A 22,778-nucleotide genomic window follows, 5' to 3' on the forward strand; every position below is an offset into this window, starting at 1 on the left:
AAAAAAGGGGGTGGAATTTTTACCAAAAATTAATTAATCTAGCTCCGCCTATAATTATCTTAAATTTTTAAGTCATAATTATTATCGAGCTAGCTAGATGATGGTGGAAGGTTCTGCTGTGATTGCTCAGTCACTCAAGACTCAAGGAGTGGAGTTTGTGTTTGGAATAGTAGGCATACCAATTGTGGAGCTTGCACTGGCGTTTCAAGATGCAGGTATCCAATTCATTGGAATGAGAAATGAACAAGCCGTAAGTGGCCAAAACCAGTTGATGTAATACAATGTCAATTTAATTATAATGGTTTGGTTGTCCCACTTTTTTTTGCATCGGACGTATTAAAGCGTTTACGAGACATGCAGTATTATTACCGTCTTCTAATTACAGCGCCATGCATCTAGAATTAGAAGCGCTACCGTAAGATCTCGATTTAAAGCGACACTTTTTAATAATTATGAAGCCAGAGGTTGCATCTTTTGGAGGTTGAAAAATTATATTGAAGTCCTGGTGTCGCATATTTAGAGGGTCGCATCTAATTGGAGGTAACTTTACAGAGTCTACTTGCCTCGATTTCAGGCCGCTTAAAAACACTGATTTCCAGTGGGCTACAATCAAGGCTAGGGAGTGGCTACATTTACCTCTATTTAGAACGCGACATTAAAAAATAATTGTCAACGCAGCTGTCGCTACTTTTAGAGGTCAGAAAATTGCTGAAGCTCCTGGGTGTCGCATATTTGGAGGGTCGCCTTAAATCGAGGTCTTACGGTAAGTCCACAAAATAATTTTACTCCATAATAATGATTGAGTGCCAAGGAACTATTTTTTTGTGTGCTTAGGTATCGTATAGCAGTGGGGTGCAAAACTTTGCGTTGAGGGCAGAACAGTTAACGTGAAAATTAAAAACTGGGATAAACTCTGGTATTTCACATGCAAAGCTAGCTATTGCAATGGTGGGTGTGGTTTCCTGGCATTGAAATGCGAATGTTAGAACCCCTGATGATGCCTGTTGATCGAGGGCTCTGGGGCCAAATAGCGAAATTTCCTGCTTTTTGGTTTTATGCCTCGAGGCGTAGCCGCACGAGGGATACGGTAAAGCTGATTGTGTGTGTGTGTATTCTAACTGTAACTGCTCAACGGTTGTAATGCGACGAAAACTAACAGCTTCTATAGGCTTCTATCCACATTCTCGGAGTTTAGTTCGTGGATTATAGCAAACTAAAGCTTCTTTCTTGAGTTATGGCTAGTTTGACTCACATTGAAGGCTGTTGCAGTCTCTTCAGGATCTTTCATAGCATTATCTGTTCGCACAAACTTTCTATTCAACATAATGAGTTAGCCTTGCATAAAGTGCTAGCTTTTTGTTAGCTACAAGAATCAGAATGATGCATCGATGGCAGAGAGAGAGATACCGACACAGAGGGCACTCCTATGACTTAAATTTAAGCAGTCCAAGAAGAGCACAATAACTGCTGCTTTGGAGTAGACATAACAATAAACGCCCTCCTGTATTAAACGCCCCTCTAAAGACTTCGATCTGAAATAAATGCCCGGGCCGGCGTTTAAATACGGTACTTCTTTTTCTTGAGGTCCTGGTATACCGGTAAGCCACAAAACAAATGTACCATAACAGATGCATGTACACAAGTTTTTCTTCTCAGTTAGATAGATATAGATACACACTTTCTGCTAATAATTATACTATCTGTGCATGCTGCTATTTCCATTCAGCTCCTCTCCTATAATGACTGTGTGGAATTCAGTTATGTTGCAGTCTCTTCAGAATTTTTCATAGCATCATCTGTTCGCACAAACTTTTTATGAACTAGAGCACTGAAGTGCTAACCCTCGGCTGTTGACATGATCTACACTGGTGTATAGCAAGCAATTATTATAATGCTGGCTAAGCAGCAAGTAGCAGGAGCTAGAGGCATGCTGAGATTGCTCTGGGGTAGGATACAGTAAAGAAGCGACAGCCACAAAATTATAATTCTAGCTTTCTACTTTAGTGACTCTGTACCATTGTTTCTGGTACGGGAATGTCGAGTTAAAGCTTGGTGATCATTAGCTTCTTTATCTTCAGCAATGGCTTCTTGTTGAACATAAAGGTATAGCAGAAGACTTGCCTGGTCCATCATAATGCACTAACCACAAAACGCCCCTCTGATTAGACTGACAAGTATAAAAGTACGTCCAGCCACAGACACTAGCAGCACTGCTGTAGTTTGCAACCATGTAGGTTTTTAAATTGTCCAAGGTTCATTTTGTAAGATTGTGTTCCTAGTTCTCATGATGCATGACTTATATTAGATAAGTCCTTCAATTCTGCTTTACCATAGCACTAAGCATCTAGAAGCGGCTCTTAGATTTTGAGTCACAACACACATTACACAGTAAAACATATCCTGATAAACAGTAAATCCTGTAAAAGCACTAAGTGAGCTGTAGTCACTGGTAACATTTACTTCAGATAGTTACTTGCAGAGTCAGTCTGTTTTAGTTGAATTTGCAGTCTTTTCGTATAGTTGTAGCTCTTTCACCAAACCTATAGCTCGTTGATGTGCGATGCAATGAGTGTCTCCAGCAAAAAATTGAGTGTCTCCAGCAAAATTCCGCATTACTAGACTAGTATTGAGAGAGAGAGAGAGAGAGAGAGAGAGAGAGAGAGAGAGAGAGAGAGAGAGAGAGAGAGAGAGAGAGAGAGAGAGAGAGAGAGAGAGAGAGAGAGAGAGAGAGAGAGAGAGAGGGAGGGAGGGAGGGAGGGAGGGAGGGAGGGACTATACCCAACATTATCTAGACCCGGTCTTTTGCTATTCATGTAGCTTTATTGCTAGAGGATGATTGCATGGTCATCACCTAGTGTTACCACAAATCTATCCATGTATATATTGGTTTCTATAGATATGGTCCACAATTTCGAACCAGCATACCTGGAGTTACCTATCAATGCACATTGCCAGGAGCACATCGCTAATAGGCACCAACAACAAACAATATAGGGGGTGTAGTTACCGGAAGTGGGCGTGGCCTTAACTTTTTCGCGCCCACCAGCGGTTTCTTTTCATGCTCCCCTCAGACTTAAAATCCTGGATGGAACCCTGACTGTAGTATGTAAACTTAATTTGCAAGGGTTGGTCAATTCGCAACAATAAAATTACTTACCACACGATCCTTCCCAGAACGCAATACAGTAGAACCTCGATTATCCGGTCACCTTGGTTCCAGAGGCAGGCCCGGATAATCGAATAGATAAACCACGCCTTGATCCACCCACTTTATTGATAAACAGCAGTGCCACATGGTTGTTTTCGCATGCACAGAAGATAAGCAAACATGTCTCCATAGTAACAGCTGCAATGCGCATGCGGATTTCAGGGACACGCACATTTTCTGAATTATTAAATCTGGTTAAAAAGAAACTTCCAAGCCGGATAATCGAGGTTCCGGATAATTAATTGAGGTTCTACTGTAGTTAGATTGCAAAGGGTGCTGATGTGGCTCATTCGCAAATATTCTAGTAATACGGTACTTCGATCATTTCATAATTATATCAACCTGAGGCCGTGCCACAGCCAGCTTTGTCGTTTGGTTTGTTAATTGTGTGTGACATCTGAGTCTACTCACCTGGATCGATGCCATAGCGCTGCGGTTACAGCATGGATAGCCTCCACACAACAAGCTAGGAGTTAAAATGTGGCAGAATTTGATGCTAAGCTTCCACGTTGGCTGCATGGATAGCTGGCTACACACACGGTCTTTATTCGAGGTACCTAGCTATTTACAGCTATAATGATCCCGTACCAGGACAATGGAAAAGGGTCACTAAAGTAGAAAGCTAGAATTATGATTGATTATGAGGGGGTTGTTGCTTCTACGCGTATACGATAGTACTACGATTCATAAACTAACAGGATATGTAATACAAGAAATAATATGAGAAATGCTCAGGAATGAACAAAAGTGCTAGCTGGCTCAGCGGGTTAAAGAAGGTTGAAGGCGAATTCGAGGCTATGCATGCTATGCACTGTCGGCATTACATGTAGCATGTTTTGCCACGGTTTAAATTGTTACCAAAACAGCAGCAAAGAAGCCTGGAGTCTTAGGTAAGTTCTGGGGCCAAGGGGATGCAAGGAAGACCTCAGTGAGCTCATAGAGAATGTAAAAGGGAGCAAGCCACAGGGTATAATTATAAAATAGATAAAGTCAGAAAAATAAGCTTGCTAGATCTAGCCAAGGGCGTATACAGAGAAGAGGGCATGCAACTCGCCCAATTCTCAGAATCATCCGACTTCGTATTGAGCTATTTTTAGAACTGCCCACAAAACGCCCACGCGTAATCTTTGACCGCACAAGGTAAATCAAAGTCTTTTTTATAATATTATCTGTGCTAGCTAGCTAGCTCGATTGCAGCATAGTAAAACTAGTTCTCAGCAGCAGTATGGCTCGTACTAGCAGTGTCAAAGGCAAACCATCCAACAGTTGCAACTCCAAGAAGATGAAACCTAGGTACAATAAACCTGTCTTCCTGAGTCTCTGGTACTTCTTAACAATGCGCCCAGCACTTAACTTCCCGCTCGAAGGGGTTGTCTTGGACCTGGCTGGACTAGGACTGGTCATGACACTTCTCTAAAATAATACTCCACTCTAATAATGTTAGCTAGCTAGCTAGCAAAGGCAGCTCTGATGTACACGCCCATAATTATAACTCCGTAAACAACACCGCCCACTTGTTCACGTCCGTATACTGGATTCTATTTTTAGCATATCCGGTCTCTGATACGAAGTCGGATGAGTACGTAGGGTACATAGTGAGTTGCATGCCCTCTTCTCTGTATACGCCCTTGATCTAGCTAAGACTACCCTATAAGAGAAGTTTTAAAAACCAGGTGTATAATTTGAAGTGTAATTTTCTGTGAGAGGTGCAATGTTGTTTAACATGTGTCCCAGGGGCGTAAATTAGAATGACCTCGACGCTGGTTGAGCTAGCCTACATAGCAGCACCCAGCCACAAGTCTTTCATAGTTGAATCGATCACCTCCTTAAAAGCACTAGCTCTCACTAAATAATTGCATCACCTCCCAAAAACTCACTTCATGAAAAAGCTCTCATTAATCAAAACATTATAACTCCCAAAGTAAACACACACCTCACTAAAAAAAAAGGCCTGTCATGGAATATTTTGTCCCCCTACTTTTTGTGGAAATTAAGCTTGGAGTATTCTGTCAATCCTTGGAATAATTATTTTGTCTTCTATAGCAAACAATCATAGCAATTACCATGCATGGTGCATGAACAGCAGTGCAAGATAATGAGGCTATAATTATAAACGTACAAAATAGGACAAAACCATTCTTTAATTCAGCGGAGCTACTTTAATGCGTTAAAAGTTGTTTTGCCATGAGTTGCATGTAACACACTGTATCATCTCATTGTACGAGTCCGGGTGGAGACAGGGCAGTGTATACAAATCACGAGAATCTCTCTTGTCTCCTGCTATTAATTTCTTTTATGGAAATCTTCTGAGTCAAAACAGCGTAAAGGTGTTCCGTCAATTTCGTTCATCTAGAGTGATGTGATCCATGCAGATTGTGTCTTTGCAATGAGTGGTATATGCAGTAATTGCAAGTATAGTAGACTTTCACTATTCCGTCTCTCTGAAGTACAGCCACCTCGATATATCGGCCATTTGGTTGGCACGGATTGCTAGCTAGATGTTTACTGCACAAAAACTCACCCTGAAATTCGGCCACTCGCTATTCCGTATACTGGCCAGTACTGGCTGCCTCAAAAATGTAATTTTATATGTTTATTGGATATAAATGTTATTAGCTCTCTTATATACTCAGAAATGTTCACACAGTATGTACACTATCTTCGGGCTGGAGTTGTATTAGCTGTATACATCTGTACTGCCTGCCGGCCCCACCTTTCACTTATATGTTGATCATTTCTACTAATTTCTTGTTAATTTTAGGCCAGTTACGCTGCATCTGCTGTTGGGTTCCTTACTGGAAGGTCAGTTTATGTATAATATACATGTACATACGATATAATACTGTATAATAATTACAGTAATGAATACCTAATAAATTTGTGTTGCTTTTTTTCTTTTAAGACCTGCATGTTGTCTGGTCGTACCTGGCCCTGGACTCATCCATGCTCTCGCAGGAATGGCTAATGCCTCTGTCAACTGCTGGTCAGTATAAGATACGTTGCTCATTTAAGTATCAGATTAATACTTCTTTGTAGGCCATTGCTGGTAATAGCTGGAGGGTATGACACGGACCAAGCCGGTATGGGTGCATTCCAAGAGTGGCCACAGGTTAGTACTGAAAAGAAAAGGGCCTTTTTCCATTTATACTGTCATGATTTTTAACCCTATAGCTCTTACATGTAATATTCACATGCAATGTAATTTAAGTTTTTGAGATCAATGCAGTAAGTTGCTTTTCATACTTTACCCACATAATTTGTCCCGGCCCGGCCTCCTTTTATTTTATAGCGGTGCTTGCAACATGCAGCTATAGAATTATGCTTAATTTGCTATTTCAATGAAAGCACCGCGGGTGCTGATGCCTCGGTGGAGGTACCAAAGCTACATATACACACATTATAATAATTATCATGATGAACATTTTTGTTGTGCTGCATGCAAGCATGATCCAGAATCACAGGGAAAACTCGAAGAGTAGGTAATGATCGATCACGATTGTTATTAAAAACGATCGATGCCAAAAGTTGAAGTCTAAAATTGATGGCTGCATCAAGAGCCTTGTAGCAGCTAGCGTTCTAGTGCAGAGCTAACTACTAAGTAGAGTAGCAACACTCGGTGAACAAGTTTTGCTATAATCATGCACTCTTCTGAAAAGGCTGCAATTGCATTCCAAGTGAACAAAACTATAACTCGAGAATGAAGCAAATCCACGAATTAAAATCCAAGAAAACATGACTAGAAGCCTATAGAATCTCTTACTTGCACTTCACTGATGCTTGAGCAGCTCTAGCAGTCTACACACACACACACACACACAGAGACAGACAGACAGACAGACAGACAGACAAACACACTACCGTATACCTCTCTTGCGCATGCGCACCGAGGCATAATGATATAATTATACAGTTCAGTTCATTAACTAACTAGAGCACTAAAGTGCAAACCCTCGGCTGGTGACATGATTACAAAGAAACCAGAAGAAATATAGGTACCAGAAGAACTAGGTAGTGACTGCGCTGTCTAGCACAGCAACTCAGAACTAAACCAGACTACAGAGAGAGAGACATGCTGAAACATTTGAGAACAGAGTTTTAGTGGTATATATGCACTGTGGACTAGGATCACAGCGAAGAAGCCTGGAGTCTCAGAGAAGTATGGCTCCTGGAGTAGGATCCCAGAGTCAGCTAACACAGAGACAACATCCAGTATAACTTTTTATTGTAGATACCCTTTTCTATTGTTCCTGGTACGGGATCACTTCATCTGCAAGTAATAAAGACCACAGTGTAGCTAGCTCAACGTGCAAGTTCAAGCTTCTTAGCTTTTATCCGACAACGAAGCTTTAACATCAAAATCTGTCACTATTAAAACTAATAACTTGTTGTGTGAAGGCTATCCATGCTGTGAACGCAGTGCTGTGATATCCAGGTGAGTAGATTCAGAATACACAAACAAACAAACCAACAGACGAGACTACTATACCCGTGGCCACCCACGCGCGCCTCGGGTAATAATGATTGTGTAATATATGCTGATGAATGTTAATTTTGTGGTACCAGAATTTTTGGATATCCATGACTCTAGGTTGAGGCAAGTCGTCCTTATGTGAAGTATGCAGCTCGGCTAGAAGGTTTACAGTTTGCTCCATTTCACATAGAAAAGGTGAGCTGAGCTGAAGAAGCCAGTAATATAATTATATATTATACATGTAGTACTACTACGTGTAACAGTAATTCACTATTCTTACTGTGCCCTGTGCTCTGCTTGTATATACGCAGGCGGTTCGCACCAGTATGTATGGCCGACCGGGACCATGCTACATAGAGGTACCTGGAGATATGATTACCAACACAGTTGATGATAGTTCTATTAGGTATGGCTATGATAGTGGTAAATCATAATTATTTGTCAGAAACTATTATAATAGTCTATGTGAGGTTTTCGTGCGTTAATTAACCTTAGAGAGTTTGTAGGAAGTAGTACGTATTACAGGGAAAGTCTGTGCACATGCATGCATGTAACACCTTACAACAATTATTGCAAGATTGTACTATTGTCCTCCCAGCTTTCCCTCACGCTGCCCATCACCACCATCAATGTTGGCTGACCCAACAGCAATCCTTAAGGCTGTAGATAGCTTACGCAATGCTAAATGCCCACTGGTCATTATTGGAAAAGGTGCAGCCTATGGCAAAGCTGAGAAGGAGATACGCAAGTTTGTACTCAAAAATAACCTCCCTTTTCTTCCCACGCCCATGGGTAAAGGTGTAATGCCTGATGACCATCCTCTCTGTGTATCTGCAGCCAGATCAAGGTAAAAAAATGTGTGGTTATAAGTTATCTTCGTACGTATGTGCTCTCCCAAATAATTATTAATTATGATGTACATTGTACAATTATAATTATGTTTGTCGATTTTCGGGCCACATCTGCCAGTTTTCCTGTTTTGAGCTAACCTATAAATATATAGCATACATGTACATGTAGGTGAGGTTAGTGTCGAGTAATGAAATGAAACCTGCATGTCAGCCACAAATGTTAATTGCGTGGTTTATTTCCGCTACTGACAGGTGTTTGAAAGGCGCTGATGTAATTATTTTGTTCGGAGCTCGACTGAACTGGATTCTGCATTTTGGAAAATCTCCACGATTCAGTCCCAACGCTAAAGTCATTCAGGTATTCGATGACATTTAATTAGTATACCGTTAGGGGGTATAAGTGAAGACACTCCCGAAATTCCCAAAAAATATATTTTTAGCAACACTGCAACCATGCAATTTAATTTTGGCCCGAAGGAAGGCTGCATGCTTTTTCGTGACTTTTGTACCAAACCTCTTGTTCCTCTCGGCTTACAGATTGATGTATGTGCAGAGGAGATGAGTAACAATGTTGCTTCTCATGTGATGTTAGTTGGTGATATAAAGTCAGTTGCAAAACAGGTCAGAATGCTTATGGAATGTTTTCAAGTTCACAACGTTACTTAGCAACACTATTAATTTATTTTTCTACAAACTCATTGTTCGATAAACTCATTGTTCGATCAGCTCAATTCTGCGTTAGAAGGCCAAGTCAGCCTGTGTGATCCTGGCTGCTCCTGGTGGTACTCTCTTCAACAGAAAGTTCAGGAGAACTCACTTCTATCCAAGGTATTATAGGGTAACTTATTTTCTCGCTGCTAGAATAATTATTAGTTGTATACATGTAGAATCAATCGGTGTTGCACATTATAATATTTTTAATCATTAGAGTTTGATGACTGATGCAAGTCTGCCTATGAGCTTCTACAGTGCGTACAGTATGGTAAGTATAATTATTATGTCTCGTATATGGATGAGGAGGTAGCACTGGTACCCAGAGTCGATCATCAATAGGTTAAAGTTCCACGTTCTGGCATTCAAGCGTTACAGTAGTCTCGTGATACCATCCGTTTCTCATTGGCAATGTGGGAGGGAGTGAAACATCTGGTGACTCTGGGCACACTTTTCTGTCGTCAGACAGAATGTTTGTAGATTAATTGTTCACGTATCAAAAATGGTTGATATAATTGAGCCAAGTCACCTCAACTCGTAAAAACCATCTACAAAGTTGAACCCCCTAGATCTAGTTTACGGTAGGAATGAAAGAATGTCTTTGCCATTGGAAATTAATACGCTCAGGTGCATTAAGGTTGCGGTAAACAGTTTGCTCATGAATATTCATGATTTTCTTATAATGATTTTTGTGGAACTATAAATGCCATGATAAAAATTTGAAGCACATACATGATAAATATATTGGTGTATCATCCTGTATGACAAGTATCAGTCTTCAAAACATTTTGCAGTGGAAGCTCTGAGCGATCATCAAGTTGCGATCATCAAGTTACTAGAAACAACACAAACTAGTAGTCATTTTAAACTTCCAAAAACACTTCTAGCTCTGTGTTCTTGCTCTTATATGATGCTTCTTACCATTCTGGAGGGCTGGTCGAAGCGTTTTTTTCTTTCCAGGCCAAGAAACTCTCACAAAATAATAATAATTATGTAGACTATATAGCTCCACTTAAAATGGCGGCCAGAGCCAAGGAAAACAGCTTCTTGTGGGCTTTCAGTAGCCTTTTTTTCGAAATATCTCTTCGACCCCGCCCTGCATATAATGAAGCTACAGTAGACTGTACCTAAGCTTTATAGTAAAAATGTCTATTTGAGCCATGAAATGACTACTGCGTTTCAGCTGGACTTCCAGCTCATTCTGGCTGGTAAAGATCACTAGATCTAGTAGTTGGGCGGAGACCGACCGTCCCAGACGGGAGGTCGGGTTTCAAGCCTATGTGAGGATTTGTCTTGCTGAATTATGTAGCTAACACGCTGATAAACAGCTATGAATAATCATATGAATATTATTATTCTGAAGTGGGTGTTAACGAATTTATCTTGCTTGAGGTTGCGCAACCGGACGTGACACAGACCACAGTAGAAATGCTGCAATCTGATTGGGCTGCAACTATAGTTGCAGTAAAGACAAATCCTGACATAGGCTTGAAACCCTACCTCCCGTCAGGGACGGTCGGGCTCCGCCCAACTATAGATCTAGCTCATGAATAATTAATGAGCAAACAGTTGATAATCCACGATTTAAAATCCAAGAGAGTGTGACTAGAAGCTTATAGAAGATGTTGGTTGCCGTCGCATTGCAACTGTTGGGAAGTACTGGAATACAAAATCACACATGCAATTCAGCATTTTAATTAAGTGCCGCGTATATGCCTCCTGCGCCTACGCCACAAGGCATAGTTATAACTGCTGCATGTATCATAGTCCAATTATCGAGCTGTAAGATCAAGTCTGCTTACGTAATTTTTTCTCTACCAGATTGTCCAGTTTCTCCCAAGGAGTGTAGTAATTGTCAACGAGGGCTCAACAACTATGGATATTGGGAGAACAGTTTTTAATAGTCACTTTCCTCGGCAAAGGTAGCTATTATAACTATACGTATGACCTGTATAACTATATGTATAATTAATAGTATGGCTAAGAGTGCAATATGGGATTAATAGCACGAGTAACAAGCAATGGCAAGGATACTAATTGCACGAGGCGTAGCCGAGTGCTATTAACCTTGCCAGTGCTTGTTATGAGTGCTATTAATCCAGTATTGCACGAGTAGCCATACTATTGATTGTTAATCGTTTGTGATGCAGTTTTAAGAGCTGCAGTTTCAGTAAAAGAAATTAGCCGCGGCCATTATTCGAACGTGCGGTCGTCAAGGCAGTAATTGCACGTCGTTAATGACGACGTGCAATTACTGATACGCGATTAATCACTGTACGAATCACAGTGAATAATAGGACAACATGCAATTAGGCCAGTAATCAAATGTTTCGATTCGTAGCAGCATTACAGTGTTCTCTGGCTCAAATTTTGCACGTGGACCATCCATTAGTTATATATATAATGTGTATGAGAGCATTAAGTTATGCGTTTGATTTTGGCAAATTTACGGCTCTGAAAACGTTATATGATGCATATTATTATTTCCCAATTAAATGCTGCTATTGTGTATACCTTAGATCATGTTAGCCATTACTGCAATCTGATTGGCTAAAGGTAGTTTTCTATCCAACTCAGAAAATCATGACTGTACTTACATAGCTGGGCGTAGCTCGGCACCCATTCCCAACGGGTGGCCGGGGGACATACTTATATAGGATTTGTACTGCTGCATTGAGAAGTGCAGCCCAGTTATTTCTAAGTTTATAACTGGACGTGCGTGCTGTTTATAATTCAAACAGAGCAGTATTGCATAACACAGCAGTACAAATCCTACATAAGCATGTCTCCCGGCCACCCGCTGGGAATAGGTGCCGGGCTACGCCCAGCTAGTAATACTTACAGTACTTCAGACAATCATGTATTTCACTTAGACAATCATGTAGCAAAGAACATTCAAATCTGATGGTTGCTATGATCTAGATGCTTAGACACTGTTAGGAAGTTTCTACATGATTTAGAAGCCCTCAGGGCTAGTAGACCCTAGTATGTTTGGGATACTACAACCAGCCCTTCGGGTTCTAAATCATGTACTAAACAGTGATGATTATTAGCGCATGCACTCATGGGGTCAATAGCAGAGATCTATACGTAAGCTTATATTCGAGAATGGGCCAATAATGCAGTCATTTTCGAGCCCTACCAACCAATCCATAAAACCGGATGTCTCTGTGACAAGAAACTCGATAGCTAGCTAGAAAATGAGCAAGCAGGCAACCCTACATGTATCTGTATCTATATCAAATCATAATTAAAATGTATAATTGTTATCACCACCTGACCGGCACATCACTTTCTACTTTCTCTTCTTCTTTAATGCAATAATGAAAGTTAAGGAGGCTACTTTTTTACCACAAGCTGATGAGAAAAAAGGAATCTTTATTTTGCCTGGCCTACATGTAATTGGAAAAAATGTTTAAATTTGCGTGCAAAAAACGAGCCATGTGCTTAAAATAAAGATACGCTTATAATCGAGTAAGTGCTAATAATCCAGGTGTTATAAATGAGATTGTTTAAATTTGTCCTTTCACTCTAGATTGGATGCTGGTACATTTGGAACTATGGGAGTTGGGTGTGGGTTTGCAATAGCTGCTGCTTTGCTGGAACAACAGAAACTTCCATCTCAGCAAGCACCTGTCCTATGTATTCAGGGTGACAGTGCGTTTGGTTTTTCTGGTATGGAGGTTGAAACAGCACACAGGTATTATTTTACGCATGTAGTACATACGCATTGGTTGCGCATGCGCAGTGAGGTATACGGTAGTATGCATGTGTGGACATGGAGTGCTACAGCTGCTCTGATAAAATTAATGAAGTGCAAGTACGAGTTTCTATCGGCTTCTAGTAACGTTTTCTTCGATTGCAATTAGTGGATTTGCAAAATAATGCTTCGTTCTCAAGTTATGGCTAGGTTTGCTTACTTTGAAGGCAGACTACATAATAATAGAGTGCGCATGCGTAGGACTATATTATACATTTGTATAATTTATATGCTTATAAATTATTACATTATACCGTAATTAATGTAATTACAGCGCCACGTCAGCATCAGCATAATTTTTAGGTCCTAAAAGATGCGCCTACCGTTGCTGAAATCATTTTTTCTGGCGCGCTTATAAAAAGGCTGTTTGAGACGTCAAGACAATCATCCTGCATTTTTGACTTCCTTCACATTTCTAAACAGTTGTCTAACTCATAGCTACAGAATGAATGTTGTTCACGAGTCACTCAGCTCTCAATGGTGCAGCTAGCAAGTGAAACTGAGAGCTGGGTGGGTGGTGTTCGCTGGGACAGCTCCACTAACAGCTGGACAGAAGAATACAACACCTCATGCCTCAAACTTGGCTGGCTATCACTCCTAAATAAAAGGACATACTTGGACTGTTACCAGACATTCAAAATGATCAATATGGTTTGGACTGCATTGACTTTCAAGACTACTTCAAACAGAACAAGGGTTATAACCTCAGATTAAACTCACATAATCTTTTTATTACTCAATCAAGCATTAATGCATTTATAATTATGGCATCCAGGTGAGCTGGTTCAGAATACATACATGCAACTGGCCGGCTACTATTAATTACCCCAGCGTGCCTCAGGTTAATAAGATAGCTGTTAATCCTTATAATTATTGACTTACAATGATAGTGTACAAGTAACTACGTACACGTACCCACGCGTACATGCATGCACCCACATTGTGAAGTCCCTCTTACAGAAAACAGATTGCCGTATGTGCATGAATGCAAGCCATTATTTTCATCCATAATATGTACTTTATTATAGCATCACATTTTCAAATGCGCTGCCGCATGCAGCTATAACAATTGTAGTCATAATTATGTAGATGTACAATATCTGGTTTATACTTAGGTACAAACTCCCAGTGATCTTCATTGTGATGAACAATAATGGAATATATCAGGGTATGGATGGAGAATCTTGGGCTGACATATCATCTGCAGATTGCCTAGGAACAAGGTGAGGGAGACATGCAACCATTCACTCACAGTACTATGTATAATTTAACTTCATGGTGCATGAAAACTGTTCACAAACTTAATTTTAATTGAATGGATTACCGTATTACTAGAATATTTTGGATGGGAAAACAGCAGAAAGGTTAATCTAACTATTGCGTTCTGGCAATTAGAATCGTGTGTATTTTACCAGACTAGGTTTTTGCTGTTGCGAATTGATCAACCCTCGCAACGTTCGCATATGTTTGATACTCCCAAAACATTCTAGTAATCGGTAAGTGTGGTTCATTATTAATTTTGGTTGCATTGTAAAAGTTATTTTTATCGCTGGCAGTCAGTGCTGTAATAATCTTGCTATTTTGTATGTTATACAGTTTACCTCCTACTTCTCTCACACCCAACCTCCAATACAATATGTTTGCTGGTCTGTATAACGGTGAAGGTTACAACATCAAAACACTAAATGAATTGAGTTCAACACTAAAGAAAGTGTTCACTACTCTACCAAGCAGAAGATGTCCAGTTATAATCAATGTTGAGGTTTCTCCCTACTCTTCTAAGAAGCCACAGGTTCGTTGAGAGTATTGTTACTGGTTTTGATAATTCTAGTTGGTACCGTACTCTAGCTACCAAAATTACATCATAGCCTTCACACAACAGGTTACTGTATTTACTTGATTAAGGTTAGGATATAGTGTTTCGCCCACGAAAGAAAGTGGGTGTTCCCGCTCAGCATCTGTACAGTAACTTTGGTAAAGCTATAGCTACAAAACTTCTGCGTCAGTTTTCTACCTTCTTAGCTGATAATCATGTCCTATTTAAGCATGATTTAAAAAGGCATGGGACAGGGCCAGATGTAAACATGTCATAGAGAATCAAGACTCCGCAGCTGCAGCGCTCACTTTACTGGGCTTATTTTTGCATATTGATAGTACAAAAAAGCAGATAATATTATGACAGAACAAGTATTACAATAAAGAAATATCTGAACATCTGGCTCTAAGGTAAGTATAGATCTTGTCATAGAACTCTTGTATGTCACTCCATGGCCTCTGTAGCTCTAGAAAACTGACGTCAAAATAAGTGAGTGTCCACCACGGATCTCAGATGGCTGTTCTGTACTCTTCATGTACTAGAAAAAGGAAAGACGTACAGACAGTTTTAGCTTGAATATAACATTATCATTGCCTGTATTGATACAAACTCTTCATTACTTTCAATGGCCATGCAATAAATATAAACATTATTTTCATGAATAATTAATGAGCAAACACTATATCCTAACCTTAAATGTCCGAGCGTTTATTTCCTAGCAACATCTGTAGAGGGGGCGTTTAAACCAGATGAGCACTTATTCGAAACGGGTGTTTATAGACTTTCGTTAATCTGGTCACCCTTGGGACAGTGCAGCTTGGCCGGAATAGCGAGGTGGCTGTATTTTAGGAAATAGCCGTGGCTTAAACGACATTACCTCGAATCTATAATGACTAATTTTGCGGTTCTCGTCTCGAGGATAATGAAGGATAAATGAATCGATCATTCTGCTCTCTATTTAAGTGTATATCTGCCAAACCACACCCAAAACGTCATATCCGGCCGTAATAAACATACAAAATTACATTGTCAGCACTGGCCAGTACACGAAATAGCAAGTGACCATACTTCAGGGTGAGTGTTTTGTGCAGTAAACATCTAGCTAGCAATCCGTGCCAAACCAAATGGCCGGTATATCAAGGTGGCCATATTTCAGAGAGCCGGAATAGTGAGAGTCTACGCACTGTGTGTCTACTCAAACTCTGGCACAACAGCAGCAGTTTTTATGCTTGCTGCCACAGCTCTCAGCTTAAATCTCAAGTCGTAAGAGTGGTGTTTCTCCCTCTGTGTCAGTATCTCTCTCTTTGCCATCAATATTATATTATTCTATGCCATGCTTGCAACTGGTTCCACGTGCTACTTCAGCTCCACCCACAGTGCCATCCCCCATACATGGGCGATTATTTAAGATGGGCGTTTATTGCCAAGACAGCTTTTACCATGGCATTAAAACGAGATGGGAGTTTAATCAAGTAGATACTTAGATTTTTGTTAAAGCTTCGTTGTCGAATAAAAGCGAGCAAAAGCTAAGAAGCTTAACTTTCCTTTTTTTTCAAATTGGGGTTGCATGGACTCTTCTTCTGTTTCAGTGCCTTCATGCTCGGTTTTTCGTCGCCGAATTGCTGTAACTGCTGTTGGTTTGATTAGACAACATGGCCCAGTCACTGCCCATTGCCAAGTGTCCCGCCAACCCCGGCCTACCTTGCTTGCACTCGACCCATCTGAGGAACACACATCATTCACAACCCAACCATCAGGTAATCTTGATTCACCTACTCTACAAAGCCCTGGAAGACCATCAGAGAAGATCTTGAAATATATTCCTAAAGCACCCACAGAATTAGCTAGGAAGAAACTAGCCTCCATCTTGTGAGATGTCGTGGGCAAAAATGACCACATCACACGGGTTCGCTTAGTTCGTTTCGGTGCTCGCTGCCTTACTTATCCTGGCAGGGGAGGTCGTCACTGGTCACTAGTCTCAGCTGTGAACAGGCAACTGAATGAGGAAGCTGACAAGCGGTTTCCGCGGGACCCAGAAAAAGGGGGGGAAAAGCCTTGAAGGATGATGAGGGGAAATTGGCAGAACGTCTTGCCAGCTCCGAGGACACACTATAATTATAGCTCCTGCGAATGAGGCTACATACCTGGCCCCTCTGGAGCGCCATCCCCAACCAGATCAAGACTCCGTGATCCCGCTTTTGATGAGAATATGAGTAATTTGGCAATTTCTGTGGATGAAGGGGATTTCATTTCGGAAATCAGATCTTTTAAAAGGGGTTCTACAGGGGGACCTGATGGGCTGAGACCCCAAGGATATTATATCGGTTGATGGTGGTCGTGAGGCTTTACTTCCCGCCCTGACTGCCTTTGTTGGCCTCATCCTAGAGGGCAAGACTCCATCCTCCATCAGGCCCTTCTTTTTTGGTGCAAATTTGACAGCTCTCCAGAAGAAAGACGGGCTGCACTTTTCGTCGTCTAGTTGCGAAATTAGCTGGACGCAAGATTATGGATGAGATGGTGAGAGCTCCTAGTCCCAAGACAGCTGGGCTATGGGGTGAGAGGTGGTGCAGAGGCAGTGGTTCATGCTGCTAGGCTATACCTACAGGACATTGACCCCAGCAAGACCATTTTGAAGCTAGATTTCAAGAATGCCTTCAATTCTATCCACAGGGACAAAGTTTTGGCAGTAGTTTTGGACCATGCCCAAGGCCTCTCTACCCATTCATCCACTCAGCTTATTCCTCACCATAGTCTCTGTTCTGGGAGGATAAGACACTGCTATCAGCAGATGGAGTGCAACAGGGGGACCCTTGGGGCCACTTCTCTTTTGTTTGTGCATCCACCACATGCCATGGGCTCACAGCTCCAGTCGGAGTTGGGTTTCTTTTTTCTGGATGATGGCACTGTGGGAGGGAGTGTGGAAGACCTCAGACTTGATATTGAGATGGTGCAGCGTGTGGGTGCCTCAGTTGGCCTCGTACTGAATACGAAATTATATCCCTGCCTCGAGACGAGTAACACAATCTTGTCCTATATCCCTGGAGCTAAGATAGTAAATCCCTCGCAATTGTCTCTTTTAGGGTCATCAATCTGTGATGTTGCCTCCATCACTGATCTTCTTCATTGACAGGCTAAAACTACTCTGCACTCATGACGCCATCCTGCTCCTCAAGCACTCCTTTGCAATTCCAAAACTCATCTACAATCTCACCATGCTCTCTTTCGCCAGCACTGCAGGATTATAATGGCCACCTCAAGTCGATTTTGAGCACTATCACCAACATGACCCTGCTTGGTTGCAGGCCACCCTTCCTGTAAATGGGGGGACGTGGGATCAGGAATGTAGTGCAGCTTGCACCTTCTGCTCTTTTAGCTTCGGCTGCTGCCTCTTCAGACCTATAGTTCAAAAAATTGTTCCTCCAGCTCTCCAAGGCTGTCCTCTTCTTAATGTGGATGCAGCCGAGGCCCAGTGGTCAATTGGTCTCAGCAATGCCCCACCAGAAGGTGCGGATAAGTGCAAACAGAAATCATGGGACGCCATAAAGGCATCAAATACGGCAGAAGGGCTTCTGACAGATGCGCCAGATCCCAGAGCTCGTAGCTGCTTGCTCGCTTCCAGAGTTAAGGAGACGGGTGCCTGGCTGGATGTGCTGCCTATTTCTTCACTAGGCCTAAGGATGGATGATAATACCATCAGAGTCGCTGTAGGCCTAAACCCCATTCCTGTCATCACTGTGGAGCTGGGGTGGACAGTTTGGGCACACATGGGCTCAGCTGCCATAGTAGTGACGGTCGACACCATCGTCATGCGGCTTTGAACGATAATATTGTGCATAGGACCCTCAACTCTGCAAAGATACCAGCACGCCTTGAGCCATCAGGCCTACAACGGTCGGATGGGAAGCACCCAGATGGCATCACCATGGTACCCTGGAAGTGTGGGAAGCTGCTGGTGTGGGACGCAATCTGCCCGGACACCTTTGCCCCATCATACACCCTAAGTGCTACCTCGGAGGCAGGGCTTGTTGCTGCAGGAGCAGAAGAGAGGAAGGAGGCTAAATACACCAGCCTTGGTTCACTGCACTGCTTCACCCTATTAGCCATATAGAGGGCCAAAGTCTATGACGGTGGCGCGTTGCGCGTGCCACCGGAGATCTGAAGTCCTCCTACTACCTATTGCAAAGGCTGTCAGTCGCAGTACAGCGTGGGAATGCGGCCTCGGTGATGGGCACAATGCATAGACCCGCAGACCCTCTCCCTTAAGAACATTAATTGTAACTATAATTATTGTTGTGTATACAACTACCTGTACTGTACAATACTTGCACGTTGGCTACATGCATGGCCTCTAGCTACAGGCGTCCTTTATTCAAGGCATGTATTTACAACTGAAGTGATCCTGTACCAGGAAAAATGGAGGGTTCAATGCTCATGCATGTTACTTGCTACGTAAACAGCGAGGATAATGTTCGCGTTAACTGCTCTGCCCGCGAACTTTTCCCGCTATATAATACTGTCATTATCTAGCCCATCCCACCTGTAGCTACTTTGTAGCATGCAATTAGGTGAGCGTAATCTCAGTATATAGAATACGTATAGTACATGTCAAGAGTACATTAAATAATTATGGTTTGAAAATAATATTGTTTACACTTTTATGTAGGAATTCTCTTGGCTTACAAGATCAAAGCTGTGATCGAATGGACACATTATTAATTTTGTATTGATTCACGAAACATTGTTGAACTTTGTGACAAAGTGTAATGAAATGTTTACACATTGCCGAAAGCAATAAATTGCATGCATACAATATGCATGGTTGCTGTGCAGTACAATAATTATTATAGTTGAGATGTAGAGATGTATAGCAATTACAGATTAGAATTATTAATGGGATAATTGATTCACTGAGTATTATGACTATTACGACTATAATTAAGCTATCCATACATAGCCTCGACTCTAGGCCGCTCTTCTTCGTGAAGGAGGCTAAGTAATGAACTGTACATACGTGTCTGTAATAAAAATGTGGGATTAGAGAATAAGATAGAAGTGCAGTAGGTGATTACCGCCAAAACAAGGTTAGCAATACTGAAAAAGTAGAGGTGTACTATAATTATCATTATTATATACCGGTACATATAATTATATGTGTTTTGCCAGCAAAAATAGGTGGTGCCATACATGCAGGGGTGCGCGTTTGAAAAATAGGTGGTGCAGTTTTTTTAGTGAGGCGTTTTGTAGAGAAATGCGTTTTTCAGTGAGGTGCACTATAAAAAAAAGCTGTGAAAAACTACAAAGTGCAACTCTTCGAAAAATGTACCACCCTGAAAAACGCACCTCTTTGAAAAACACCATAAAATAAAACAAACAGTACATAACTCCTATAAATTTTTTCAAAGCGCACCTCTGTAAAAAAAACAGTACCACCTATTAATCGAAGGTTCCACTGTTGTTTTCGTGAGGGTTGTCGATTGTTACTATAGTCAAACGTCTATAAAAACTGTGCAAGCACAATGTATACATATATTAAATGGTGTATCATTCCAATTGAAAGTGTCCTGCATGATTATGCTTGCATGGGGTTCCCATTTCGAGGTAACTCTGCGCCCATGCAACTTAGTGTAGTATAATAATTATTATATAATAAATGTTGCTTTAATTTTGGCCTACCATAATTAAATGTTTCATCCATAATTAATTAGACTATAATTATCATTATCATGGCAGATGATCATTTCCTCTTGTCAAACAAAGGGGTGGATATACAAAAAGGTCAAAGTTCAAGTCACCTTTTAGGTTCTCCGTTGTCATAGATACTCTGTTCAAAGTTTCTTCCTACATGTACTTGTGCTAGGCGCTAGGCTGTGCCGGTACGTAGGTACGGTGAATTGCATTGAAGTATCAAACAAGATTATCGTGAGAGCTAGAGCCTAGCCCCGGCCTGGAGTGTTAAATATTGACTAACATGAAGGTAAAAGTAGATGCAGTATATATACCGATGCAAGTGGTAATTAATTCTTGCAGAAATTATACCAAAGGCGCTAGGGTACTACTACTATACTGTGTATCTTCTACCGTATAAGCTCTTTTAAGGCGCCACATTAAAATAATTACGCTGGTAAAGGTGGCTGTATTTATTAGGCCGTTGGAAAATTAGTTTTGAGGGGGCCAGCTGTCCTCTGTCCGGAATCAAGAAGGTCCGCTTGTGCGAGGTTGTTTCTATGTACTTAGATAGTGATTTCAATCCGTGTCATAGCTAGTGTCCTTTATAAAGAGGTTGTCCTCTAGTGGGTGGGTCCGTTATGGGAGGTTCCACTGTAGTGTGTAATTTTCAGATGAGCTGCCCAATTAAATATTCCGTATTTTAAATATTCATAGTGACGTTGAACCTATTGCTAAAAATACGAAAATAACCTGCTATACGGTATCTTACATTTGTGTGGGCAAGTCTACAATGAATAGACAATACTCTACCATCCGACGAGAGAAAAGTATGCCCAGAGTAACCAGACGGTTCTCGTGGCCTCCAGTTTAGGGAAAAGAGGATCTAGGGACGTCAACAATGTAAAAATCTTTATCATGCAACATACATGTAGAGGTGGCCATAATTTTAGTAATTGACTTGGGCACTCGGAGAACGCAACTGGGTGTCCAACGTTTCACTTGTACAATTCCTTTTATTGGATGAGAGCTTCATTTGATGTAAACTATTTAATGCCTTTAGCTTGTGTTTGAGGTATATCCGATTGTGAACGGACAAGGTGAAGTCAAGATCTCATGGCAGAAATCATTGGGGAACTACTTAGCAGTTACTGGGTATGTTCAAAACATCATAATTATTATGCCGCCTGTCATTATTTCGTCTCCTCTTCACTAGAGTCAATAAGGTAGTGAGCATATATAATCGTCATGGAGAGCATAAGAGTGATGTAGTAATTGCGCTTCCTGGGTAAGTTGCTTTTTAGTGCAACAAAAATCGAAATAATATTTGAATTGTTATTATGGTTAGGTTGTGTACTTCCTTGGACTGGAACAAAGATGGTGACATGTTAGCCATTGCGCAGGACAGAACAGGTATGCTGGTTTTACTTCCAGCCAATTCAGTAGGGCAGAAAAAGTATTTGTACATGTATGACTGTGCATGTGTAGGGATCTTGTACCTGTGGAATGCTCACAATGATGAAGTTACAAAATTGGATACTGGAATGAAGTACGTACAATGTGCTTGTAATGAGACATGCACAATAATATTCTTTTACTTCTTAGGGAGAGCTTATCCTTATGCCTGTGGACCAAGAGCACACACTTGCTTGCCATTGGAACAAGTAAAGGAAACGTAGTGCTTTACAATCACAGAACTAGGAGGTAAGGACTAGGACAGTTTGTAAATCATTCAGTGGAATGTGAGCAATTGATGTACATGTACCTACAGTTCGTGTGCATACATTCACTTGATTGCTACCATTTGGGTGCATTTTGCAGCTTGGCAATCCTTAGCCTCCTTCCAGAGGAGGTTGGAAGGAAGTTGAGATCACGTGCAAAAATATCGCTATAAATGTGCTGAGTCGGCGCTATTATTGTGTCAGCAGTTAAGAGCTAGAGATGAGGAGTAGAAGATCCAGAGGAGCACCTACGCGCCAGACTCCTGTTCAATCCTGGAAGAGATAAGCCTCATCTCCGTAGATCTAGTACTTTGGCTAGGAGAAACCTTAGTAGAGATTTTAAATCAGAAGCAGTTGCAGTGATCAATGTTGTACCGCTTGGAGTGAGGAAGACGTCAGACTGCTCATTTTCTTGATGGCCGGTAGCTATCTCTACGAAACTGCTGGCTAGGCACAAAAATAGCGCCGACTCAGCACATTTATAGCTTTAATTGATATTTTTGCACGTAATCTCAACTTCCTTCCAACCTCCTCTGGCCTCCTTCGCTGGCCTTCAGAGAGAAAAGAAGGCCTGCT

General features: G+C 41.3%; 2 protein-coding genes across 4 annotated transcripts in view; both read left to right on the forward strand.

Moving 5' to 3' along the window:
* The first annotated feature begins 41 nt into the window (after nt 1-41).
* LOC135343661 (2-hydroxyacyl-CoA lyase 1-like) lies at nt 42-19,598 on the forward strand. Of its 3 annotated transcripts, XM_064540631.1 has the most exons (16): nt 43-250; nt 5,970-6,010; nt 6,111-6,191; nt 6,245-6,317; nt 7,797-7,874; nt 7,991-8,085; nt 8,278-8,526; nt 8,783-8,888; nt 9,068-9,151; nt 9,257-9,358; nt 9,459-9,512; nt 11,063-11,163; nt 12,777-12,941; nt 14,117-14,224; nt 14,598-14,793; nt 19,481-19,598. In XM_064540631.1, exons 1-16 carry the CDS (start codon nt 98-100, stop codon nt 19,511-19,513), a joined length of 1,719 nt encoding a protein of 572 aa, XP_064396701.1. In that variant the 5' UTR covers nt 43-97; the 3' UTR covers nt 19,514-19,598. The 3 variants fall into 3 exon arrangements, 2 of the variants coding, with proteins under 2 accessions (XP_064396702.1, XP_064396701.1); XR_010397211.1 differs by lacking the exon at nt 19,481-19,598 and having other exon boundaries at nt 42-250; nt 12,777-13,842; nt 14,598-14,630; XM_064540632.1 differs by lacking the exon at nt 12,777-12,941 and having other exon boundaries at nt 42-250.
* Nucleotides 19,599-20,595: 997 nt separating this feature from the next.
* LOC135343656 (WD repeat-containing protein 19-like) overlaps nt 20,596-22,778 on the forward strand; it is a 32,124-nt gene continuing 29,941 nt past the window's right edge. Inside the window, exons 1-6 of the mRNA XM_064540625.1 lie at nt 20,596-20,791; nt 21,545-21,636; nt 21,698-21,769; nt 21,830-21,894; nt 21,970-22,030; nt 22,087-22,185. Of these exons, the coding sequence (XP_064396695.1) occupies nt 20,786-20,791; nt 21,545-21,636; nt 21,698-21,769; nt 21,830-21,894; nt 21,970-22,030; nt 22,087-22,185 (395 nt within the window). The 5' untranslated portion in view covers nt 20,596-20,785. The remainder of the gene's footprint in view (nt 20,792-21,544; nt 21,637-21,697; nt 21,770-21,829; nt 21,895-21,969; nt 22,031-22,086; nt 22,186-22,778) is intronic.

Source organism: Halichondria panicea, chromosome 11 (genome assembly GCF_963675165.1).
Source record: "Halichondria panicea chromosome 11, odHalPani1.1, whole genome shotgun sequence".
Taxonomy (NCBI): domain Eukaryota; kingdom Metazoa; phylum Porifera; class Demospongiae; order Suberitida; family Halichondriidae; genus Halichondria; species Halichondria panicea.